The sequence below is a fragment of the Neofelis nebulosa genome, chromosome X (assembly GCF_028018385.1).
Source record: "Neofelis nebulosa isolate mNeoNeb1 chromosome X, mNeoNeb1.pri, whole genome shotgun sequence".
Classification (NCBI taxonomy): Eukaryota; Metazoa; Chordata; class Mammalia; order Carnivora; family Felidae; genus Neofelis; species Neofelis nebulosa.
In genome coordinates, this window is record NC_080800.1 from 61,288,695 (window position 1) to 61,316,644 (window position 27,950).

Genomic DNA, 27,950 nt, shown 5'->3' on the forward strand with positions numbered 1-27,950 from the left:
ATGTCCAGGTGCCTGCCTGCCCCTTGGTACATTCGCACCACCGTGCTGCTGCAGATCCCAGAGTCTGCAGCTGCGTGCCAACCCACCCCAGAAAAAGTTCAAGCGAACATGTAACAGCAGCGTTTCAGGGATTATGGTAAATCACAATATCCATTGGACACCAGGCTCCTTGTTCCAACATCAGCAAATGTGACTGTTCTTTGGGGTCCACTGGGACCTTTGTCTGTGGGGAGGCCACACAGCCTCTACCAAATGTCCTCCCAGCAGGGAAACTCCCTCTTTTGGTGGCCTGACGACACCTCGGACCTCACTGTTCCCGGGGATTTAACTTTCCCACCAGAGCTCTGCCAGGTAAAGAGCTGCAGAGTTTCAGACTCTACACTCCCCTGTTCATAGCATCTTAATGGAATTTAAACCCTCTCCTTTCTCTTTTCTCCTTTCTCCCTTTTTGTGTTTCAGTCCCTTGCAGTCCCTTTCCCTTTTCTCCCTTTTTTGCTCTGTCCACTCTTTATCTTTCTCTCCAGCTGCTTTCAGGGGGAGTGTTTTTCCTGTACTGTCCCCACTGTCTTCATCCTTTCTCCACAAGCAAAAACAGCTCCCTACTCTCCATGGCTTCTCTCTCCCCCAGTTCACCTCTCTGTGCGGTATACCTGCTGAGTATACCGCTGAGTTCTCTGGTTCAAGCTGTACGGATTATTGTGTTTTCTAGGTGTACAAGATGGTTTGGTGTTGATCTACCTGTCTTTCAGGGACGAGAGAGGCTAAAAAAATATTCCATGCTACTCTGCCATCTTGGCCTCTCCCCAAACCAAATAAAAATTTTTTTAAAGGAATCCTAATCACATTGAAGGAAGTAAAATTTCTTGCTTGCATATAGTGTGTTTGTGTGTATACTTAATTGAATATCATAAATAAGTCAAAAAATCTGTTAAAACTAATAACTGAATTTGGTAAAGTTGTAAGACACAAAATTAACATTAAAAAAGCAAGCATTCTTCTATATGCTAAAAGCATACTATCTGGAAAATGAATAAGGAAAAAAAAATCCCATTCAGAATAGCATCAAAAACAGTAAAATATTTAGGAGTAAATTTATCCAAGGCAGTGAATGATCTGTGCAATGAAACCTTTATCATATTGATAAAAGAAATTGAAGATGCAAAGAAATAGAAAAATAATCTGTGTTCATAGAACAAAATTAATATTGTTACAATGTCTGTACTATTCAACACCATCTATACATTCAACACAATCCATATCTAAATCCCAATGGAAGTTTTCACAGAATGAAAAACAAAACCAAAGTTAAAATTTGTATGGAACCAAAAAAGACCTCAAATAGCCAAAGCACAAAGCTGGAGGCATCACACTTCCTGAATTAAAATTATATTATAAAGCAACAGTAATCAAAACTGTATAGTACCAACATAAAAATAGTTACAGAGATCAACAGAGCAAAGTTGGGAAACCACAAACAAACCCATGCATATACAATCAACATATTTGACAAGGAGGCCCATAGTACTCCTGGAGAAAGGGTAATCTTTCCAATAAATGGTGCTGGGAAAACTGGATATTCACATGCAAAAGAATGAAATTGGCCCCATCTTACATCACTCACAAAAATTAACTCAAAATGGATTAAAGGTTTTAAGACCTGAAACCATAAAACTCCTAGAAAATGTCAAGTAAACAATTTTTTTTCCATTTTTTTCACCATGATAAGTGTATTCTTTAATCTTCTTCCCTAATTTTCCCTCATGCCCCCACCCAACTCCCTTCTGGTAACCATCAGTTGGTTCTCAATAGTTAAGAGCTTTTTTTCTTGATTTCTCTCTTTTTTTTCACTCATTTGTTATTTTTTTCACTCATTTGTTTTGTTATTTAAATTTCACATATGAGGGAAGTCTTGGGAAGATGGCAGCGTAGGAGGACTCTGGGCTCACCGCGTCCTGCTGATCACTTAGATTCCACCTACACCTGCCTAAATAACCCAGAAAACCACCAGAAGACTAACAGAACGGAGTCTCCAGAGCCAAGCGCAGACAAGAGGCCCACGGAAGAAGGTAAGAAGGGCGGAGAGGCCGTGTGCACTCCATGACTGGTAGGAGGGAGCCAGGGCGTAGGGGCGGCCCGCCAGCCAAGCAGAGCCCCCGAGTCTGGCTTGCAAAAGTGGAGGGGCCAGACGGAGTGTATTCCGACAGCAAGCGGGACTTGACATCTGGAAGGTGATAAACTAACAGCTCTGCTAGGAGAACGGGAGGGCTGGAGGACAACGGGAGAGAGAGTTGTTGAGCCCTGGATGATAGAGCTCAGCCTGGCAGGGAACAAAGGCGCTCGCGAGCGCCATCTCCCTTGCCCATCCCCCAGCCAAAATCCAAAAGGGAACCACTTCCTGCCAGGAAACTTGCTTGCACCATGCAAACACCCGATGCTGTGCTTCTGTGGAGCCACCCCTCCGGCAGCAGGTCTGACTCCCTCGCGGTGCCACAGGGCCCCTCCTGAAGTGGATCACCAAAGGAGAAGCGAGATGAGCTTGCCCCTCCCGCCCATGTGCACCTTGCCGATCCACCCCAGCTAATATGCCAGATCCCCAGCACCACAAGCCTGGCAGTGTGCAAGTACCCCAGATGGGCCAAACCACCCCACAGTGAATCCCACCCCTAGGTGAGGGGAAGAGAAGGCACACACCAGTCTGACTGTGGCCCCAGCGGTGGGCAGGTGGCAGATATCAGGTCTGACTGAGGCCCTGCCCACCAACTCGAGTTATATAACACAGCACAGGGGAAGTGCCCTACAGGTCCTCACCACTCCAGGGACTATCCAAAATGACCAAACGGAAGAATTCCCCTCAAAAGAATCTCCAGGAAATAACAACAGCTAATGAACTGATCAAAAAGGATTTAAATAATATAAAAGAAAGTGAATTTAGAATAATAGTCATAAAATTAATCGCTGGGCTTGAAAACAGTATAGAGGACAGCAGAGAATCTATTGTTACAGAGATCAAGGGACTAAGGAATAGTCAGGAGGAGCTGAAAAATGCTATCAATGAGATGCAAAATAAAATGGAAATGACCACGGCTCGGATAGAAGAGGCAGAGGAGAGAATAGGTGAACTAGAAGATAAAATTATGGAAAACGAAGAAACTGAGAAAAAGAGAGATAAAAAAAAATCCAGGAGTATGAGGGGAAAATTAGAGAACTAAGTGATGCACTAAAAAGAAATAATATATGCATAATTGGTATTCCAGAGGAGGAAGAGAGAGGGAAAGGTGCTGAAGGTGTACTTGAAGAAGTAATAGCTGAGAACTTCCCTGAACTGGGGAAGGAAAAAGGGATTGAAATCCAAGAGGCACAGAGAACCCCTTTCAGATGTAACTTGAATCGATCTTCTGCACGACATATCATAGTGAAACTGGCAAAATAGAAGGATAAAGAGAAAATTCTGAAAGCAGCAAAGGATAAACGTGCCCTAAAATATAAGGGAGACCTATAAGACTCGTGATGGATCTCTCTTCTGAAACTTGGCAGGCCAGAAATGATTGGCAGGAGATCTTCAATGTGATGAACAGAAAAAATATGGAGCCGAGAATCCTTTATCCAGCAAGTCTGTCATTAAGAATAGAAGGAGAGATAAAGGTCATCCCAAACAAAGAAACACTGAAGGAATTTGTCACCACTAAACCAGCCCTACAAGAGATCCTAAGGGGGATCCTGTGAGACAAAGTACCAGAGATATTGCTATAAGCATAAAACATACAGACATCACAATGACTCTAAACCCAAATCTTTCTACCATAACACTGAATGTAAATGGACTAAATGCGCCAACCAAAAGACATAGGGTATCAGAATAGATAAAAAAACAAGACCCATCTATTTTCTGTCTGCAAGAGACTCATTTTAGACCTGAGGACACCTTTAGATTGAGAGTGAGGGGATGGAAAACTATTTATCATGCTACTGGAAGTCAAAAGAAAGCTGGCGTAGCCATACTTACATCAGACAAACTAGACTTTAAATTAAAGGCTGGAACAAGAGATGAAGAAGAGCATTATATAATAATTATAGGGTCTATCCATCAGGAAGAGCTAACAATTATAAATGTCTATGCGCCGAATAAGGGAGCCCCCAAATATATAAAACAATTACTCACAAACATAAGCAACCTTATTGATAAGAATGTGGTAATTGCAGGGGACTTTAACACTCCACTTACAGAAATGGATAGATCGTCTAGACACACGGTCAATAAAGAAACAAGGGCCCTGAATGATACATTGGATCAGATGGACTTGACAGATATATTTAGAACTCTGCATCCCAAAACAACAGAATATACTTTCTTCTCGAGTGCACATGGAACATTCTCCAAGACAGATCATATACTGGGTCACAAAACAACCCTTCATAAGTATACAAGAATTGAAATCATACCATGCATACTTTCAGAACACAATGCTATGAAGCTTAAAATCAACCACAGGAAAAAGTCTGGAAAACTTCCAAAAGCATGGAGGTTAAAGAACACCCTACTAAAGAATGAATGGGTCAACCAGGCAATTAGAGAAGAAATTAAAACATATATGGAAACAAACAAAAATGAAAATACAACAATCCAAACGCTTTGGGACGCAGTGAAGGCAGTCCTGAGAGGAAAATACATTGCAATCCAGGCCTATCTCAAGAAACAAGAAAAATCCCAAATACAAAATCTAACAGCACACCTAAAGGAAATAGAAGCAGAACAGCAAAGGCAGCCGAAACCCAGCAGAAGAAGAGAAATAATAAAGATCAGAGAAGAAATAAACAATATAGAATCTAAAAAAACTGTAGAGCAGATCAACGAAATCAAGAGTTGGTTTTTTGAAAAAATAAACAAAATTGACAAACCTCTAGCCAGGCTTCTCAAAAAGAAAAGGGAGATGACCCAAATAGATAAAATCATGAAGGAAAATGGAATTATTACAACCAATCCCTCAGAGATACAAACAATTATCAGGGAATACTATGAAAAATTATATGCCAACAAATTGGACAACATGGAAGAAATGGACAAATTCCTAAACACCCACACTCTTCCAAAACTCAATCAGAAGGAAATAGAAAGCTTGAACAGACCCATAACCAGCGAAGAAATTGAATCGGTTATCAAAAATCTCCCAACAAATAAGAGTCCAGGACCAGATGGCTTCCCAGGGGAGTTCTACCAGACGTTTAAAGCAGAGATAATACCTATCCTTCTCAAGCTATTCCAAGAAATAGAAAGGGAAGGAAAACTTCCAGACTCATTCTATGAAGCCATTATTCCTTTGATTCCTAAACCAGACAGAAACCCAGTAAAAAAAAAAGAGAACTACAGGCCAATATCCCTGATGAATATGGATGCAAAAATTTTCAATAAGATACTAGCAAATTGAATTCAGCAGCATATAAGAAGAATTATTCACCATGATCAAGTGGGATTCATTCCTGGGATGCAGGGCTGGTTCAACATTCACAATTCAATCAACGTGATACATCACATTAATAAAAGAAAAGAGAAGAACCATATGATCCTGTCAATCAATGCAGAAAAGGCCTTTGACAAAATCCAGGACCCTTTCTTAATAAAAACCCTTGAGAAAGTTGGAATAGAAGGAACATACTTAAAGATCATAAAAGCTATTTATGAAAAGCCCACAGCTAACATCATCCTCAATGGGGAAAAACTGAGAACTTTTTCCCTGAGATCAGGAACACTACAGGGATGCCCACTCTCACTGCTGTTGTTGAACATAGTGTTGGAAGTTCTAGCATCAGCAGTCACACAACAAAAGGAAATCAAAGGCATCAAAATTGGCAAAGATGAAGTCAAGCTTTCACTTTTTGCAGATGACATGATACTATACATGGAAAACTCAACAGACTCCACCAGAACTCTGCTAGAACTGATACATGAATTCAGCAAAGTTGCAGGATACAAAATCAATGTCCAGAAATCAGTTGCATTCTTATACACTAATAATTAAGCAACAGAAAAACTAATAAAGAAACTGATCCCATTCACAATTACACCAAGAAGCATAAAATACCGAGGAATAAATCTAACCAAAGATGTAAAAGATCTGTATGCTGAAAACTATAGAAAGTCTATGCAGGTAATTGAAGAAGATATAAAGAAATGGAAAGACATTCCCTGCTCATGGATCGGAAGAAAAAATATTGTCAAAATGTCAATACTACCCAAAGCTATCTACACATTCAATGCAATCCCAAGGAAAATTGCACCAGCATTCTTCTCAAAACTAGAACAAGCAATCCTAAAATTCTTATGGAACCACAAAAGGGCCCAAATAGCCAAAGTAATTTTGAAGAAGAAGACCAAAGCAGGAGGCATCACAATCCCAGACTTTAGCCCCTACTACAAAGCTGTCATCATCAAGACAGCATGGTATTGGCACAAAAACAGACACATAGACCAATGGAATAGAACAGAAACCCCAGAACTAGACCCACAAACGTATGGCCAACTCATCTTTGACAAAGCAGGAAAGAACATCCAATGGAAAAAAGACAGTCTCTTTAACAAATGGTGCTGGGAGAACTGGACAGCAACATGCAAAAGGTTGAAACTAGACCACTTTCTCACACCATTCACAAAAATAAACTCAAAATGGATAAAGGACCTGAATGTGAGACAGGAAACCATCAAAACCCCAGAGGAGAAAGCAGGAAAAGACCTCTCTGACCTCAGCAGTAGCAATCTCTTACTTGACACATCCCCAAAGGCAAGGGAATTAAAGCCAAAAATGAACTACTGGGACCTTATGAAGATAAAAAGCTTCTGCACAGCAAAGGAAACAATCAACAAAACTAAAAGGCAACCAATGGAATGGGAAAAAATATTTGCAAATGACATATCGGACAAGGGCTAGTATCCAAAGTCTATAAAGAGCTTATCAACTCCACACCCGAAAAACAACTCAGTGAAGAAATGGGCAGAAAACATGAATAGACACTTCTCTAAAGAAGACATCCGGATGGCCAACAGGCACATGAAAATATGCTCAACGTCACTCCTCATCCGGGAAATACAAATCAAAACCACACTCAGATATCACCTCACGCCAGTCAGAGTGGCCAAAATGAACAAATCAGGAGACTATAGATGCTAGAGAGGATGTACAGAAACGGGAACCCTCTTGCACTTTTGGTGGGAATGCAAATTGGTGCAGCCACTCTGGAAAACAGTGTGGAGGTTCCTCAGAAAATTAAAAATAGACCTACCCTATGACCCAGCATAGCACTGCTAGGAATTTACCCAAGGGATACAGGAGTACTGATGCATAGGGGCACTTGTACCCCAATGTTTCTAGCAGCACTCTCAACAGTAGCCAAATTATGGAAAGAGCCTAAATGCCCATCAACTGACAAATGGATAAAGAAATTGTGGCTTATATACACAATGGAGTACTACGTGGCAATGAGAAAGAATGAAATATGGCCCTTTGTAGCAACATGGATGGAACTGGAGAGTGTGATGTTAAGTGAAATAAGCCATACAGAAAAAGATAGATACCATATGTTTTCACTCTTATGTGGATCCTGAGAAATTTAACAGAAACCCATGGGGAGGGGAAGAAAAAAAAAAAAAGAGGTTAGAGTGGAAGAGAGCCAAAGCATAAGAGACTCTTAAAAACTGAGAACAAACTGAGGGTTGATGGGGGGTGGGTGATGGGTATTGAGGAGGGCACATTTTGGGATTATCACTGGGTGTTGTATGGAAACCAATTTGACAATAAATTTCATATATTGAAGAAAAAAATAAAATAAAATAACATAAAATAAAATAAAAATAAATTTCACATATGAGTGAGATCATATGTTATTTGTCTTTTTCTCTTTGACTTAACTCACTTAGCATTATACTCTCTAGCTCTATCCATACTGTTGAGAATGGCAAGATTTCATTCTTTTTAATGACTGCATAATATTCCATTGTATAAATATACCACATCTTCTTTATCAACTCATTTATCAATGGACACTTGGGTTGCTTCCATAGTTTGGCTATTGTAAATAATACTGCAATGAACATAGAGTAGCAAGTATCCCTTTGAAGTAGTGTTTTTGTATTTTTTGTATAAATACCCATTAATACAAAAAGAAAAAATATTCTTGACATTAAGTTGACAATGATTTATTGAATATGACAGCAAAAGCACAGAGAACCAAAGGAAAAATCCACTGGGACTACATCAAAATCAAAAGCTTCAGTACAGCAAAAGAAAAAATCACCAAGATAAAAATGCAACCTACAGAATGGAAGAAAATATTGTAAACAGATATAAGAGGTTTTATCAAAAGTATATTAAAACTCATACAACCCAATAAGAAAAAAAAATGTGATTTAATAATGGCAGAGGAACTTAAGAGACATTGTCTCAAAGAAGACATACAAATGGTCAACAGGTACATGAATATGGTGCTCAATATCACTAATCATCAAGGAAATGCAAATCAAATACACAATGAGATAATACCTCACACCTGTCTGGATGGCTATTATCAAAAAGACAAGAGATAAGTGTTGGTGAGGATGTGGAGAAGAGGGAAACCTCGTGCACTGTTGGTGGGAATGTGAATCGGTACATTCATTATGTAGAATAGTATGGTGGGTCCTCAAAAAATTAAAATGAAAACTACCATATGATCCAGCAATTCTGCATTTGGGTTTATATACAAAGGAAATGAAATCACTATTTTGAAAGATATCTGCATTCCCATGTTCATTGTAGCATTATTTCCAAAGGCCAAGACAGGGATACAATTGTTCCTTGATGAATAAATGGATAAAAAAAATAAGCGGAATAAGTACATATGACAGAATATCATTCAGCCATAAAAAAGCAGAAAATCCTATTTGTGAAAACATGGATGAATCTCATGGGTGTTATGCTATATGAAATAAACCAAACAGAGAAAGACTAATGGTGTATGGTATCACTTATGCCTAGAATCAAAAACAAATTGTTTTCATAGAAACAGAGAAAAGAATGGTGGTTGGCAGGGGTTGGGACAAAGGAAAAGTGAGGTAAGGTAGGTCAAAGGTCACACATCTTCAGTCGTAGGAAGAAAAAGTTCTGAGGATCTAATGTACAGCATTGTGACCATTGTTAATACAATGTTGTATACTTAAAAGTTGCTGAGAGTATATCTTAAGCATTCTCACCACACACAAAAGAAAGTTAACTATGTTAACTATGTGAAGTGATATGTGCTTATCTTGAACTTGGTAATCATTCTATAATGTATATGTATAGCAAATCATCACATTGTGTACTTTAAATATAGGCAATTATATTTGTCAATTATTCTTCAATAAAGTTAATAAAAACAAAAGAGGCAGAAAAATAAACGATAAAAATCAGAGCAGAAATGAAGGAAATTGAAAATAGGAAAACAATAAAGCAAATCAATGAAAGGAAGAGCTGGTTCTTTGAAAAGATCAATAAAATCAATAAGCTTCTAGCTAGGTTAACTAAAGAATAAAGAGAGAAAAACAAGTTCCTAATATCAAAAATGAAAGAAAGGATATAACTATAGATCCCATGGACATTAAAGGATAACAAAGAAATATTAAGAACAACTCAGTGCCCACATATTTGATAAAGAATAAATGGCCCAATTCCTTGAAAGTTACAATCTGCCAAAACTCACCCAGGAAGAAATAGACAATCTAAATAGGCCTATTTCTATTAAATAGGTTAAATCAATAATTAATAATATTTCAAAACAAAAAGCCCAGATATGTTCACTGATTAATTCTACCAAACATTTAAGGAAGAAACTATACCCATTCTCTTCCATTTCTTTCAGAAGATAAAGGCAGAGAAAATACTTCCTAATTCATTCTATGAAGCCAACATTACCCAAAAATCAACACCAAAGACATTACAAACAACTACAGACCAATATCTCTCATGAACATAGATGCAAAGATCTTCAACTAAATATTAGCAAATTGAATATAACTGTATATAAAAGAAATTATATACCATACTGTATATATTTATACATTATTTGTACTGTATTTATACTGTATATAAAAAGAGTTATAAACCATGACTGAGTGGGATTTATTCCACGTATGCAAGGCTGATTCACTATTAGAAAATCAATTATTGTAATTCATTACATCAACAGGCTAAAGGAGGAAAATCACATGATTATGTCAATATATGTAAAAAAAGGAATTTGACAAAATCTACCACCAATCCATGACAAAAACTCTCAGCAAACTAGGAACGGAGGGAAACATCTTCAAATTGATCCCAAAAAAATCTACAAAAACCTACAACTGACATCATAATGGTGAGAATCTAGGAGCTTCCCAACTAAAATCAAGAACAAGATATGGATATCCCTTTTCACCACTGGTTTTCAACATAGTACCATAAATCTTAGCTAATACAGTAAGACATGAAAAGGAAATAAAAGGTATACAAGTTGGGAGCAAAGAAATAGGAGATTTTTTGCAGATGAAGTAATCTTCTATGTAGAAAATCTGAAAGAATTATAATTTTAAAAACTCATGGAGCTAATAAGCAATTGTAGAAATATTGCAGGTTACAAGATAAATATACAAAAGTAAATCACTGTTGTATATGTCAGCAGTAAATAAGTGGAATTTGAAATTTAAAAATGCATTACCATTTACATTATAATCCAAGCAATTTAAATACTGAGGTCTAAATCTGAAATAATACAATATCTCTATGAGAACTACAGAACTCTGATGAAGGATATCAAAAAACTAAATAAATGGAGATATATTCCATATTCATGTACAGGAAGACTCAGTATTGCCAAGTCACTTCTTAACTTGATCTATATATGATTTAACGCAATCCCAGTCAAAATCCCAGCAAGTTATCTTGTGGATATTAACAAACTGATTTAAAGTTTATATAAAGTTTAGACCCTGAATAACCAACACTATATTGAAGAAGATGAACAAAATTAGAGGACTGACACTACTGGACTTCAAAGCTTATTATAAAGCTATATAAATCAGGACAGTGTGGTCTTACTAAAAGAATAGAAAAATAGCTTAATGGAACAGAATAGAGAGCCCAGAAGTAGACCCACATAAATATAATCAACTGATCTTTGATAGAGGAGGAAAAGCAATACAGGCATACTTTGGAGATATAGCAGATTCAGTTCCATACCACTGCAATAAGATGAATATCACAATAAAGTGAGTCAAATGAATTTTTTGGTTTCCCCATACATATAAAGGTTAGGTTTACACTATACTGTAGTTTATTAAGTGTGCAATAGCATTATGTCTAAAAAAACAATCTACATACTTTAAAAATACTTTATTACTAAAAAATGCTAATCATCAGCTGAGCATTCAGCAAGTCATAACCAAGGTTCACAGATCACAAGAACAAATATAACATTAATAATAATAATAAATAATTGAAATATTGTGAGAATTACCAAAATATAACACAGAGACATGAAGGGAGGAGCAAACGCTGTTGGAAAAATGGCACTAATAGACTTGCTTGACTAGTGTAGCCACAAACCTTCAATCTGCAAAAAAGCACACAGTATCTGTGAAGTGCAATAAACCTAACTTCAATAAAATAAGTTATGCTTGTATAGTCTTTTCAAAAAGTGGTGCTAGAACAACTGGACATCCACATGCCAAAAAAAAAAAAATGAAATAGACCTTAAAATCTTCACAAAAATTGGCTCAAAATGGGCCATAAACCTAAATTTAAAATGCAAAACTCTAAAATTCCTAGAAGATAACATAGAAGGTAACCTATATGACCTTAGGTATAAATAGGACCTTCTGGATATTACACCAAAGGCATAATCTATGAAAGAAAAACTTATGCTTCGTGAAAGACTATGTCAAGAGAATGAGGAGACAAGCCACATCTGGGAGAAAATATTTGCAAAAGACAGGTCTTATAAAGGACTTTTACCCAAAATGTACAAAGAATTCAACAATAGGAAAATGAGCAGTAAGATTTATTAAATGGGCAAAAGATTTAAACAGACATTTCAACAAAGAAGATATTCAGATTACACAGCCATAAAAAACAATGAAATATTGCCATTTGCAATGACATGGATGAAGCTAGAGAGTATTATGCTAAACAAAATAAGTCATAGAAGGACAAATACCACATGATTTCACTCATATGTGTAATTTAAGAAATAAAACAAATAAGCAAAGGGGAAAAAAGAGACAGAAAAAGAGAGAGCCAAACAAAGAAACAGATTCTTTAAGTTTATTTATTTATTTTGAGAGAGACAGAGCACAAGTGGGGGAGGGGCAGAAAGAGAGGGAGAGAGAGAATACCAGGCAGGCTCCACACTGTCCATGCAGAACACGACAACGCAGGGCTCAATCCCACAAAGCGGGAGATCATGACCTGAGCCAGGATCAAGAGTCAGACGCTTAACTGACTGAGTCACTGAAGCGCCCCAAGAAACACGTTCTTAACTATAGAGAACAAACTAATGATTATGGGGGCGGAGGTGGGGAGGTAGGTGGAGGGATGTGTTAAATAGATGATAGGGATTAAAGGGTGCACTTGTGATGAGCACTCGGTGATGTATGGAAGTGTGGAATCACTATATTGTACACCTGAAACTAATATCACACTGTAGGTTAACTAACTGGAATTTAAGTAAAAATTTAAGAAAAGGAGATATTCAGTTGGCAAGTAAGCATATAAAAATATGTTCAACATCATTTGTCATTAAGAAATTGCAAATTAAATCAATGTACGTAGTTAGTACTACATACCTATTAGTTTGGCCAAAGTTCAAAACACTGACACAAAATGCTGGTAAAGATGTATAGCAACAGGAATTCTCATTCATTGCTAGTGGGAATACAAAATTGTACAGCCACTTTAGAAGACAGTTTGGCAATTTCTTTTAAAATTAAATATACCCTTATATGATTCAGCAGTCACATTCCTAAGTATTTACCCAAATGAATTGAAAACTTCTTTCCATACAAAACCTGCAGACAGATGTTTATAGCAGCTTTATTCACAATTGTCAAAAATTGGAAGCAACCAAGATGTCCTTCCGTAGGTGAATAAACCATGGTACATCTAGACAATGAAATATTTTTCAGTGCTAAAAAGAAATGAGTTATCAAGTCATGAGAAGACACTGAGGAATATTAAATGCATATTAAATTGAAAGAAGGAAATCCAAAAAGTCTACATACTATATGATTCCATTATATGACATTCTAAAAATGCAAAAGTATGGAAACAATAAAAAATACCAGTGGTTTCCAGGGATTTGGGGCAGAAAGGGATAAATGGGCAGTACACAGAAAATATTTAGGGCAATAAAAGCATTCTGTGATAGGGGCGCCTGGGTGGCGCAGTCGGTTAAGCGTCCGACTTCAGCCAGGTCACGATCTCGCGGTCCGTGAGTTCGAGCCCCGCGTCAGGCTCTGGGCTGACGGCTCAGAGCCTGGAGCCTGTTTCCGATTCTGTGTCTCCCTCTCTCTCTGCCCCTCCCCTGTTCATGCTCTGTCTCTCTCTGTCCCAAAAAAAAAAAAAAAAAAAAAAAAAAAAAAAAGTATTCTGTGATAATACAATGGTGGATACATGTCATAATACATTTGTCAAAACTCATAAAATGTACACCACTAAGAGTGAACCCTAACATAAACTATGGAATTAAGTGATGATGATACATCAAAATAGGTTTATTGATTATAACAAATGTATCACTGAAATAGTGGTCATCAATAGTGGTGAAGTTTGTAGGTATGTGGGGGGACAGAGGTATACAAGAACTGTCTATTTCTAATTTTGCTGTGAACTTAAAATATAAATTTTAGCAATTACATACATGTAATATATTATATACATGTAATTGGTTATAATTAGTTATTTGAAGAATAATGAAGTTTGTGTTTAGGAGAGAATGAAAATGCAGGAAGAAATTTTCCAATGAGAAAACAAGCAAAAAGTAGTAAGATAAAATGATGTAAGAGGCATTTCAAGTGGAAGAGAACAAAGAAAATGGGCTAAAGCAAGATCAAAGTAAAAGCAAACCTTTTAGAGTGAAAATTCTCATTATAAAATCAAATGTCAGTCACTAATGTGACTCTGTTTGGCTTCCATTTAGACTTCTAAAAGAGGCCACTCCATATTTCATCAACTTGTTCACCCACCTCAGTACTTCCTGGCCCCTCGTAGTGGGCATGTTAGTTTTCAGAACTAATGTCCTGTTCTCCCATTATGTTTATGCCAATTTTCCCTTTTATCCTGTGTTCAGTAAATATAGTAATAACAACTGGGCCATTATTCTCTGAGTCCTGATCTCCAAGCCCTGCATGAAGTTTGTACTCAGACTAGATAATGATTTCCTGACTGCTTCTTATTGGATATTTAACCTTGGGCCAGTTACTAAACCCCATTGAGTCTCCATTCTTACCTCCATTCCCGCCCTGCTGTAAAACAGGGCTGATCTATCCCATCTACACCTTTTTTTAATGTTTATTTTTGAGAGAGACTGACAGAGTGCAAGTGGGGGAGGAGCAGAGAGAGGGAGACACAGAATCCAAAGCAAGCTCAAGGCTCTTAGTTGTCAGCACAGAGCCCTATGCAGGGCTCGAACACATGAGCCATGAGATCATGACCTGAGCCAAAGTTGGTCACTTAAGTGACTCAGCCACCCAGGTGCCCTCCATCTACCCCTTTTGATTGTAGTGAGCCTAACGAAAGTTCACTCCATAAAGGAAAAATCACTGGTTCTGACTTAGAGCACGTGACCTGTGAACTGGGTCTCTGGTTCTCTTTCCCAAAGTAGATAGCCAAGACTTTTATTTCTCTTTTTCCTTCAGAAAATTAGCCTAGCCTATCCTCTCAGACTTAGTCTGAATTCCCTTTAATGCTAGAGTGTTGGGTTTACAGTCTCCTCATTTTTGGTTGGCCTCTCTGCCTTCCTCCTCCCTCTCTCATCTATAAAAGCCTTCCCTGACCCATCCTTCCTAAGTTTGGAATCGTGGCACTGGACCCTACTTGCTTCCTTGTATACACCTCTCTGCCAGAGTGAAAAATTCCCTTGGATGCCCAAGAAGCCTATTTCTCCACGTTTTCTTCTGGCCTCCTTCTCAAAGCCCTGGACCTTCCTCATTCCTCTTGTTCTCCTAACCTAGAACCTGGCCCTGAGGGCAGGGTGGGTACAGAGTCCTGGCCTAACCCTAACTACTCAGGTTCCCATGAAAGAACCTTAATCTTTCTCCAAAACACACCTTGGTCCCACCTTCACTGTGATACTTTGGGACAGGCCTGGAGCCGAGTGGTGGTGCTTATTCTCCAGAGTGTGTGGCCCTGGAAGTACAGAAGCCCATCACAATGATAAACCTGGATAGAAGGAACACAATGCCCAAGACTCAACATTGGTATCACTAAGGCTCCAAAGAACTAAGGGAGAGAGATGGGGATGGGTGAGTGGAGGGAGGCTATTTTTTTAAGTTTATTTATTTTGAGAGAGAGAGAGGGAGAGAGAGAGAATGAGCAGGGATGGGCAGAGAGAGAGGGAGAGAGAGAAAATCCCAAGTAGGCTCCACACTATAAGCACAGAGCCATATGTGGGGCTCAGACTCATGAACCGTGAGATCATGACCTGAGCTAAAACCAAGAGTTGGAGAAGTAACCCATTGAGCCACCCAGGTACCCCCCAGGGGTAGCTAATTTCTAAAACCCAGAGAGAAAAATTTGACTGGAGAGACAACAGGCATAGATGGTTAAATTGCTCTGGGTCTTCTCCCCAGTCTCAGTGCCTTCCATGCATGGATGTGAGCTAGAGGAGGCATAATAGTTTCATGCCCTGTGGAAGTCCTACCCACTCTGTGGATTATAACATTGGCCTTTTGTTGAGCACATGACTGGAGCACTGAATTCTCCCAAATCTGTATGAAGCAATTTCTATTGTCCGTCCTATTTTTCCTGTTGGGAACTGAGGCTAAGATAGGTAGAGTGACTTGTAGAGTTCCTCTGTTAGTTATGGTTGGATTTAAATCCAAGTCCCGCAGATTATTCATTAGGGTGCGCCTTGGGTAAATCTTTGCCCTACTCTCAGCCTCAATTACCATGTCAGTAAGAGGGTCTTAGTCTGCATTCTTCATTTCCTTCCCAGTAGCAATGAGGGCCCCAGGATGGACGACTGAAGCCAATCTCCATAGTCCAGACTCCTTGTCCTCTGTAGAGGCTAAACCAGCTGAAATCTGGGCCAGGGAGGTGGGGGAGGGTGGGATGGAGGGGAGTTGCCCTGGCCAACTCTGGCAGTTCTGAAAGGCCAGAACAGGCTTAGAAAATACTTACCAGGCAATGAGAACCTTCCAAACATTAAGACTACTAAAGAAAAGGTTTGCCCAGATACCCATAGTCCATCACAAGTGTACTTCACTGTTCACAAAGCAATTTCACATTCATATCTACCTCAAGCCTTATAATTAACTTGGTCTGTAGGGATCAGTCCAGAGGTGGGCAATGGAAGGGAAGTGTCTAACAGAGGCCTATTTGACCAATGCCTCTCTAAGTCTCAGAAAAATTAAGAGATCACTCCCTAGAAGTACTAAATAACACTTGCATGGCCTGAGCTCTGATCTTCAGACTGTGGAGTTTGACTCCTGCTGCTGGCCACTCTGTTTTCTTCAGTGAGGCCACCTCTCAGGTAAAGAAAGAAATCAAAATCTCGAGTCAAATAAACTAGACTGAACCTCCCTGCCTGTCTGCTTCCCCTTTCATTCCCTACTTCCCCAATCCACTCCCATCTTCCTAGAAACAAACAAATCACAAAATGGAGTAATCCTTAAGCCAAGTTCTGCCAAACACTGGGCAATGTTGTTACTGGCTTCTCTTCTAGATATCTCCGGAGCTGGGTCAAAATGATGAGTTCCATTCTATAGTTTCAAGGTCATTTATTGATTCAGCACACAAATATTTCCTAAGACCCTACCATGTGCATGATACTCCACTCTGCTGGGCTCAAACATGCTTCCTAATACCTCTTCATGGTGTTCAAATTCCAAAGATTTAGATAGAACCCCAAATAATTCTAAGGTGGATAAGAATAGTATTAGTTAATGGAGTGAAGTTGATAATGGAATTCAGACAAAAGGAAGAGTGCTTTCTTTTTTTATTTTTTAAAGTTTTTATTTAAAATTTTCAGTTAGTAAACACACAGTGTAGTATTAGTTTCAGGTGTACAATATATGATTCAACCCTTCTGTACAACACCTGGTGTTCATCATAACAAGTGCACTCCTTAATCCCGATCACCTATTTAACCTATCCCCTTCCCTACCTCCCCTCTGATAACCATCAATTTGTGCTCTATAGTTAAGAGTTTGTTTCTTGGTTTGCCTCTCTCTCTTTTTGTCCCCTTTGCTTGTTTTTTATCATTTCTTAAATTCCACATATGAGTAAAATCATATGGTATTTGTCTTTGACTTATTTCATAATACTTAGCATAATACTCTCTAGCTCCATCCATCCTATTGCAAATGACAAGATTTCATTGGAAGAGTGCCTTCTGGCAGGAGCATCATCACATAAAGCTTTAGGGAAGAAGGAGCATTTGAACAGAGTCATGAAAAATAGGGAGAATTTGAACATTTTTTTATAAAGAAAAATAGCCTACACAGAGGAAATTGCATAAGTAAAGACATTTTTTAGTAGAAAGAGTATTGAGGTGGGAGGCAACAGACCTGAATTTGAATCTCAGTTCTGTCATTCACTTCCTTAAAGAATACCTTTTCTTGTCAGGCCCTCAGTTTTTTCATAGGTAAAATGATAATATTTGGTTAGCTAACTTTTAAACGTACTCCATGTGCTTCCATTCTGATACAGTTTTTCAAATGAGGGTGGACCAGTTTGCCTCAGTATAGAATAGGTGAAAGAGAATAATGCAAGGGTAATTGGGTACATGATATGAAAAATATTGAAAGACAGGCCTGGGAGCCTGAGCAGAAAAAGGAAATAGAAGCCAAGCCCCAAACTTAAGCCCCGAGGTTGTATATTTAGTCTAGTTCCAATTTAAAAACATAAACTTTGCAGTTAGTGTGGTATAGGATGGGAACCTAACTATACTACACACCAGTAGTTCATTGAAATCATCAGGTCACCTCTCTGAGCCTTAGTTTCTTCATGTCTAAAATGGGAACAATAACAATAATAATAATAATAAATAACTCATGGGGCTGTTGTGAAAATTAAATGACATCATGTGTAAAAAGTGCTTTATAAGTATGTTACTTTCCCTGGCTTCTAGTCCCTTCTCCCCAATTGCAGGCTTTAATTAGTCTTTGCTGACCAATTACTTTTGTTTCTTCTCTTTCTCCAAAGCAGGCTTTAAAACACATCCAGAATCTGAGGAGCCTGGGTGGCTCAGTCAGTTGAGCATCAACTCAATTTCAGCTCAGGTCATGATCTCACGGTTCATGGGATCCAGCTCTGCCTCGGATTCCATGCTGACAGCAGCAGAGCCTGCTTGGGATTCTCTCTCTCCCTCTCTCTCTCTCTGCCCCTCCCCCACTCATGCTCTCTCTGTCTCTCTCAAAATAAACAAATAAACATTAAAAACAAACAAAATATATTCAGAATCCAACCACTTTCCTCTAACCCCAATGCCATTCACCTGGATTATGGCAATAGCCTTTTAATTAATCAGCCCACTTACAGTCTGTTCTTATTCCAACTGCTAGAGATTCTTTCAAAACTCAAATTATGTCACTCCTCTGCTCAAAGCCCTACAATGTCTTCCTGCCTCACGTAGAGCAAAACGTACTCCCCCTTAGCCTTTGAACTGACCCCATCTATTTGTTAGGTACACAGGTTTTTTGTTTCGTTTTGGCTTTTGGGTTGTTTTTTGTTTGTTTGGTTGGTTGGGGTTTTTTTGTTTTTGTTTTTGTTTTGTTTGTTTGTTTTCTGTTTCTCCAATAGAAGACAGACATTCTCTTTTCACTTGTTCCCTCTGGATCCTCTCTTCATAGTTCATACCAGTACCTCTTCTATATTTTACTTAAATGTCATTTTGAGGTGAGGTTCTCCAAGACCACCACATTTAAAATTGCAACACCCCCCCACACACTAACATTCTGTATCCTCCTTCCTGCTTTCTTTTTCTTCACAGCACTGATTATTACCATCTGACATACCATAAAATGTAATTACTTATTAGTGTCTCACCTCACTAGACTACAAGCTTAATAAGGTCAGGGGCTTTATCTGTTCACTGTTGATGTTTCCATGCATAAAATAGCACCTAGCACTCAATAAATATTTGTTGAGTGAATTAATGAATACAGTGGTCTCATACTGTTACTGAGCACTAAGTTAAGCAATTTGAATATATTATCTCAAATCCTGCCTTGTAGTGTAGACACTTAGGATCTCTATTTTATACAGGAAAAATCCCTGAAATTCCCTTTATAGAGGACTTTATAGAGGAACACATTCCCTGAGTAGGAGCACAGGTTGTGGTAGGTTTTGGGGAGGGCAGGGGTAGAGATGGGAAAGAACACTGGGGTACAGAGTGATTTTGTGGTCAAAAGGTTATCCAGTTTCTTGAACTGAAATCTTGTGTTTGTTGGCATCTACTGGCAAACCCATGTCTTTTTCAATAATTGGAACTTTACAAAGGGAATATTTTCCAGTGTGAAAGGAAGTTGGAAGCTGTGGCTACCCTGGATTTGAGACTGCAGGAATTTGAGTCCTTGGGGCACTGGCTTTGAGGCATAAGTCATACCTGGTGGAAAGACACCTGAGACTAATGGACTGACATGAAACGAAGAAAGCCCACTTCCCACATGCCTCTTCTCCCTTTCCTTCCTTGTTTCATAACCTACTCTCTTCATCTTTCTTTAAAACATTCAATTAATCCAGCCTGTCACCCACTGTAATGTAATGCAGAGCAAAATGTTTGTCTCTTGTTCACTGCTGTATTTCCAGTGCCCACAACAGTGCCTAGCACTCAGAAGACACAAAATATATACTTGTGAAATGAATCTCTGTTCTTAGAAACAAAGTCCTCCTCCTGGGGGAGGGAGCAATGAGAAGGGAAAGCTCTTTCCAATGGTATCCTGGGCCAATTCCAATGGAATACCCCTGCAGGAGAATGTGGGAAGAAGGGATACCACAGATTTAGGCTGGGCTGAGTGAGGGAAGTTCCGCAGAAAGAGGAGGCCCCAGAGCAGGACTTGGCCCTGCTTCTGCCTGTTTTCATCTCACTTTGGAGGGAGCTGGTCAGAAACCCTTGGAGGAACTCTTGTGTCCAAAAGCGCAAACTACTGCTATGGGGACCAGATGGACAAATGTGATAAAGATGAGACCGAAAAGCCTGGGAGCTCCGGTAGAGGGAGCTACAGTGAACAAGTCCCTGTGAAAGTGAAATGGCCCTTCATTTAAATGCAAATGATATGTAAAAGCCCGAAGCCCCTTGACGTCAGCCTAGCTATAGTGGCCTATCTATACCGGGCTACCAGTCACCTGGAAACCTGACGGGTAGGAAACGCGGGATGGAGTAGTCTGAGAGGCACAGCAGAGCGTGCAGTATAGCTACCGAGTAACCTATTGATTCCCTGCTGCTTCTCAAAGTCGGATTGGGGCCTTACAAGAACTTCAGAATGGCTTAGGGAGCTCCTTCCTCATACCCAGAAGCTGCCTTTTGGAAAAAGAAGCAGGCATGTACCTGGGCACTCTCAGGAACCCCGCGGGAGGCGGGACTGGCAGCACTGGGGGCGGTGGGAGTCTCCTGCTCGCCTCCAACTTCACAGCAGTCCCTGCCTATGCGCATTTCATGGGGTATCCCCATATGCCCAGCATGGATTCTCACGGGTCGTTCCTGGGGGGCTGGGGTTCGCCCTATAGACTCGAGCCCTGCCGCTTTTGGCTCCCCAGAATACAACTTGAGTCCTGTGGGAGGGGGAAGCAGCAGTGGCAGCCTGCCAGCCCCAGGCAGCGGGTCACTGTTCCCCGTAGACACCGACGCCGCCGCGGATGCCAGTTCTTCTAACAGAACCCTTCACAGCCCTTATGCGTGGATGCGCAAGACTGTGCAGGTTACTGGTGAGTAATCGATCCCGATGCCCTCACACTCCCTTTCTTCGCTTTGAAGCTTCTACTTCTCTTGGCCTGTCTGCACCCTACTTCTCAGGCCTCTCCAGGAACAGTGTAGCTGAGGAGTACTTCCTGGCTAAGTGCCCAGGGTCCCCTCCCACATTAGTGACCTCCCCTTGCATGTGCCTCTGCTCAGAGTCCTCAGAGTGCAGCGCTTAGAACCAAACCGACCCTAGGAGCTGTTGTTGTTGGTTTTTTTTTTCATCATTTCCTGACGAGTCAAGAAAGCAAACGGGTGGACAATGGACATGTTGAGCCACAAGGATCAGGATCCAATCTTGTAGTTGCCCAGATAGGAAGAGAGATACACGGGAAAAGACAATGGGTGAATGAAGGGAAGGGATAGCCAGGATATCCCAGTGCTGTCACTGCTGCTTGCCCTTTCTATTGAAAACCCTTCCCCATCTGGGCAGGTCCACTCCCCTCAAAAGCTGGTGATGCTCAACTTAGGTTTCACAGTGCTTGGTTGGCAATGGACCTTCCAGTTTAGCCACGAAGGCCCCCCATTGCAAAGTGGCTTTGTCATCTTGGCTTTCAAGGAAACTTCAGCTTCCTTCACCCAACTTGGCAGAGGCAAGCTGGACTCAAACCCATTACTTTCTTCCAACATCTTTTCTGCCAATAGAAGAGTTGAGTCAGGTGAGAAGGCAACAGCACACTGCTGGAACATAATAAGTTACTCAACTCTAACATGCATGGGCACACAACGAATATCAGCCCCAGCACTAATAGGAAGTTAAAGACTTCATAACTGTCCAGAAAGGCTTCTGGAGACACAGAGGCTGGATGCAGGTCTGTGATGGAGTGCAGGAAGGCCCAGAGATCCCAGCTTAATGCTGACTCATTCTCCTACCAGCAAGCCAATGGGGGCTGCTGGGAGCCCAGGGCAGGGGAAATGGGTACTCTGCTTTAATCCTGGATGAGGGGAGGTGGAGAGATGTCTGTTTTCAGCTGTAGTTGTTCTTTTATCATATTTTTATTATTCCAATCTGTCGCTCCCTGTCATTGGAGAAAATTGGTAAAATTTTACTCTATCACTTTTATCCCTCTGGAGAGGAAATGAATTTTAGTAGCATTTGTCCATAATGATTATGTTTTTGTTCAAAGTTCTGCACTTTTTCTCCCCTTTAAAAAGCAAGAACAAGAGAGTGGGAAGGGATCAACTTTTATCATTAGGAGGAATCTTAGTTAGGAAGAGGCAGTTCTGGTTGATTGGGACATTACTAGGGTAGCAATCCCAAACTAAGAGTAGAGCTAAACATTTCGCTTTAAAGTGTTTGGAAGTAAATCTGCATTTTTAAAAATATGGGCAAGTCAGCTGGCTAAGTAGAATAGAAAATGAGGTTAGGGTGGAACACTCTTGGGGCTGTTATTACATCTAATCTTACGGTTGTAATTAACATACATTTACTAAGACCTAAGATCAGCGAAAAACACAAAAGTCGAAAAGTAGCTGCTCTCAGTCCAAGATGATGTTTTGAAGTACTTTAGAAAAGGAAAGTCTCTTTAGTATGTTTGGAAGAGAGAACAATTGGTGGAAGGGAGAAGGACAAAAGAAATTATCTTGAGTCTTGAATTTTTGTTTATGAGAGAAAATGTGACAGGTTTCTGTGCTTAAAAGTCTTCCATTTACATTTGCTTTCATAAGCTCAGGTCTCCCTATTGGGTAATGCCAGGAGAAGTTTAGAAATGGACTCCTTAGTTTGTCATGTCATCAAACCTTCAAACTTGGCTATACAATGCCACCTTCACAAGATTTTCTCTCCAAACTCTATAAGAAATTTAAAATTGAATTATTTTGGAACCCCTTTGACTCCTGCAGGTTATCTTGTAGTTGAAGCTTTATTGTATTCAACCTTTGTTTCATTTTAATGTTTTTTAAATTAAAATTGTCATTTTCCTGTATGTTTGTAGCCCAAGGTGCAGATTTAGCTACAATTTAAGAATATAATGAAAACTATGTACCTTTTCCCCAGGAAAATGTACATGCATACTTGCACACACATGCACACACATACACACACATGTCATTTTTTGAATAATTTTGAGAGATTCCTGGCTCCACTGAAGCCCTTCTATGGGTCTCAGGTTTTGAACTCCACAAAAAAATTAAGCTGATCACCTCACTGGACCACTCTGAACCAAAATGTACCCATTTGTATGCTTAGTACATAGTGTTAAACAAATATTTGTTAAATGAATGAATGAGTCAGATCCTCCTAAATTTTCTACTTCACTCTGTAGTACTATGGGACAACATTTGTCTCATGGCTGAGAAGACAATTAGATGAACTACAAAATGGAAGTAACCCCTCTCTGATTAAGATAATCAAATAAAAGCTCTTTCCATTACTGAGGACTATTTTAAATAGCCTTAACTTAAAGAAAGAAAAATACACAATTTAGGGAACAATCAGAAAACATTTCATAATGACTATTATTACTTTAAATTTCTAAGGACAGAAAGGGTACTTACATAGAGTAAATGACTATCCCCTAGGTGGTTTGATTAAAAAGAAAGATATTTTTTTACTTCTATTTTGTTCCCTAAGTGGTTTGTTTCAATACACATCTCATTTTAAAGATTATATGGAAAGAAAGAAAGGTTCTGTGAAAAGTTAAGTATTTTCATATTTTAAACATTGTCAGTGTATTACAGCTAGGAATTCTTTTTTTCATCTTTTCTATTACCCACAGTTATAGCCTTGGATGAGTTTTGGCAAGGCAGTAACCTAAGCAGGACTGGAGAAAGGTTTTTTTGTTAGGAGTGAGATAGAGAGAAGGAAGTGACTTTGAATAATTCTGATTAAGCCACTGGATAAAACACTGAGGAAGTTGTACTTAAAAGGTTTTACTCAATTAAGACACTTCAGGAAATAAGTTGCTTAATAATTCTTGAAGCTTATCATTGTGTTCTTTTGTTTTGACCATTTCATTGGACAATTTTTACACATGAATCTGGATTCATTTTTTACCTAAAAGGAGCATAGATGGAAAGTCATTATTATGAGGTCAATTGCACTGTACTCCTGAAAGAAGGAAACTGGTTTTCATCATCTTTGCTTTGGTTTGGTATGGGAATATGGAATCTACTAGAAGATGGTCAAATCCCATTCAATCCAATTTCATCATTTAAGGGGCAGAGGCAATGAAACAGAAGAAAAGAAGAGAGTTCAGGAGGAGGGACACAAGAAGAATTCATTTCTCTTTGCAAAATGTGCAGTCAATATTTCCCCTGGGCTACATCTTCTTGACGTTTGAGGTCTTATCTGTCAGATGGAGGCAACAGATTCTTTTTAACACTTCACATGGCTTTGATATGCAGCTGGGCTCTTCCTCATCCCTCCTTTCTTCAGGGGTTATATTGCCAGAAAGGGTGAGGATTTTCATGGCAAATAAAGAGGGCTGGTCTTGACTTTATTGTCCTCAGAAGAAACTGCAAGAGGGGAATTTATGGCCAATGGGGGTAGGGGAGGACTGCAACATTTCAGAGTTCTTGAAGTCTGGTTATATTTACTGATTATCAAAGAACAGAAAACACAGACATACACAAGTTGAATTTTAACTTCTGCCTCAAGTTATAACTTAAATTCTCAGCTACTTTGGGATTAGAATGGCTTTTAGGAAACATCTCTTCTAAAAACATTTTTTGATCCTAAGATATGAGGTTCTGGAAATAAATTAAATCTCAAAGTATTCACTGTGATCTCAAATATACATCTGCCTTTGTAACAAACCAAATGCCAGACCCCTGGTTTCCTGGGTTTCTGTTTGGATTCAGAAAACCAGCTCAAACTTTGGGCCTTTCAGGTAGGTTAATTGACCAGGGCTCATCATTTCCAGTTTTCAAGAGGAGAAGTTTTGTTTAGTTCATTAGTCCATGGGTTATTCAGCCCATTAAGTTTAATACTAAAACATATCTCTCATCTAGAATTTGTTTCTACATTCAAATGTTTTTATTTCTTTCCTGGAGATGAAAGAGTGTCTGACATTTGTTTAGGGCTTGTAAATTTCAAACCAACTGGTTGGTGTTCCTGAATGCAAAGAGGGTTCAGGATGGGATCCGTTGCCATGTAGCCTCCTTTGTTAGGCCTGTGCTGCATCTTAACACCTCAGCGAGGTTTAGAGAGCCACTTTAAAGAAACCTTTGTCCTACAGATCGCTCCGCAAAACCTCACATCAAAAACAACCAGGGCAGATCAGAAGCAGTTTGCCAAATGCCATAGAGAAAAGGGGGAAGATCCTGGAGGGAGTTAGAAAAACTGAAAAGAAAGGGAAGCTTCCTAATCACCTTTGGAAAATATAAAAGCAGGAATAATACTCTATTTGATGAAGGGCATGAGAAATTAGTTAAATGCTGTAACACAAAGCAAATGTTTGTATATCCTTTCAAAGAATACTAGAATACTCATTTTATTCTGCTTAAGTCAACACCTCCTCCTTCCCCCATTCATTAGCCACTTGGAAATAAAATTGATTTAAGACTTCAGAAAAGAAAATATTTTTTTCTGGAAGGTAATAAGGGCTATCCTAGCACAGAATCTAAGAGACAATAAATATTTTCTTTTTAAATTACTACCCAAACAAAATTATCTCTATAATGTATACATAACTAGAATGTATGTAACTAATAATGTCAGGATCACAGAATAATTTGCCACACTTGGGGATTCTTATGCTTCCAAGCATGTTTAAACTAGGAATAATATTTAGCATACTGGACTGGGAGTCAGAGGTATATGTTTGGGTCCCCACACTTCAGCTTACTAGCACAGAACCACTTACCTACACTGAGCCTCAGGTTTCTTATTGGTAAAATTGGGATAAGACACACTCTGCATAATTCAAAAGTGTAGGTTAGAGGTTCAATAGGAAATGGTATGAAGGACCTGCATAAAATATAAAAGAAAGTGTATATATGATATATTTTGTTACTACTGCCAATGCTATTCCCATATGTGAGTGGGAAGGGAATGAAGATCATGGGTTAGGTGTTTGCTTTAAAAAAAAATGCTTTGGTGTAGCAGGAAGTCAATGGTGGCATGATAAGTGTGTTTTATATATATAGCCACAGATGACAAAGAGTTTAATGGAGAAGTGGACGTATGACATATTTGGTTCAAAAAATGTACTTGTTTCATATTTGAGAGTAATAGATAAGGATGGCAACAGTAGTTATGAATCCTTCAACCAAAACAATCTCCTAAGAAGTAAAATATGATTAAATATATTGCTTTCTCCCATAACAGGGAAAACCAGGACAAAAGAAAAGTATCGTGTGGTTTACACAGATCATCAGAGATTGGAGCTAGAGAAGAAATTCCACTGCAATAGATACATCACCATTCGGAGAAAATCAGAACTAGCAGTCAACCTGGGCCTTTCTGAAAGACAGGTACACCAGAAGTATATCCAACATGTCTTATATGGTCATTTCAATAGACTGAGGTTTTAGGGCAGTCTAAAAGCAAGAGTGGAAGCAAAATAGAAGACCAAGACATTTTCCAAGCTTTCCTAAAGCCCACATTCATCTTACTGGACCTCCTCGTTTAGTCTCATCGATCAGTGGGTTTATTAATAATTAAATGTGATGGACAATATGTAGATATGGAAGCAAAGGGTTGGGATGTAGGAGGGGGAGAAGGATTAAAATTCCCATAGAAGTAGTCAAGTCAAAACCTTGATTGATTCCCCCTAGTAGTCACAACCAATGTATAAAGTGAAGAATTGGCAATCATGGCAATTATCTGGTTCATATCAATCAAACTATGATAATAACTGAACACCAAATGCTGCTACCTGAACCAAGTGTTTCTATTATTCATGGTATAAAATTTAATTTTCTATGGTCTGTGTAATTCCATTATGCTTGCCTCACCTTTAGCATATGTGGGCATTCAATGAAGATTAAAGCATGACAAGGATCAATGGTTTCCATTTACCTGAACTTTGACATTACACAACTACCTGATGGTTTTTCACTTAAGTCTAGAAGTAATTCTGGAATCATAGAATGCTAGAATTTTAAAGTCCATTAGTGTATTCCCTATCCCAAGCAGCTTGTGTTTCAACTATGTATGAAGGCACATTGGTATCACAGAAATAAATATAGTATTTCATCACCCTTGTTCACCCAGTTCTATGTTTCACTAACTTTATTATTAGGAAGTTACTTTTAATGACAGATCATAATCACCTTTGTTATTTAAATCCCTCCCTTTTTATCACCACACCTCAGCATCTGCCATTCTATCATTCATTTCTGTCTGTGCAATAGAGGTGGTGGATGAGGTATAATATAAAGAGCACTGCATTTAGAATCAGTAGCTCTGGACTTGATCTCAGTTTCCTCTCTTGCAAGATACTTTCCTTCTCTCAATCTCAGTTTTTTTTTTAACCTGTTAAATAGCTATACTTTACAAGGTCATTGGGAGGCTGAAATGAAGTGATACATGTAATAAGGTTTTGTAAATGCTAAAATCCCTGTACGATATCAGCAACAACTATGAAAACTGCATTCAGTATGTTGCCCCATTAAATCCAAAGCATTTTGTGTTTCAGGTGAAAATCTGGTTTCAGAATCATAGAGAAAGGTGATCAAAAAGAAAATCTCCCAGTTTGAGAACAGTGGAGGCTCAGTGCAATGTGACTCTGGTTCCATCAGCCCTGGGGAACTACCTAACACTTTTTTCACCACTCCATCTGCTGTTCGTAGATTTCAACCTATTGAGATACAGCAGGTCATAGTCTCTGAATGAAAGAAAGGCAAAGAGAAAT

General features: G+C 39.0%; 1 protein-coding gene across 1 annotated transcript; it reads left to right on the forward strand.

Annotated features, from left to right (window-relative positions):
- On the forward strand, nucleotides 1-27,931 carry CDX4 (caudal type homeobox 4). The gene is given in 6 exon segments (XM_058712712.1): nucleotides 1-110; nucleotides 20,652-20,921; nucleotides 20,923-21,122; nucleotides 26,423-26,568; nucleotides 27,735-27,756; nucleotides 27,759-27,931. Coding segments are annotated over 6 exon segments (921 nt in total).
- Nucleotides 27,932-27,950: the final 19 nt, after the last annotated feature.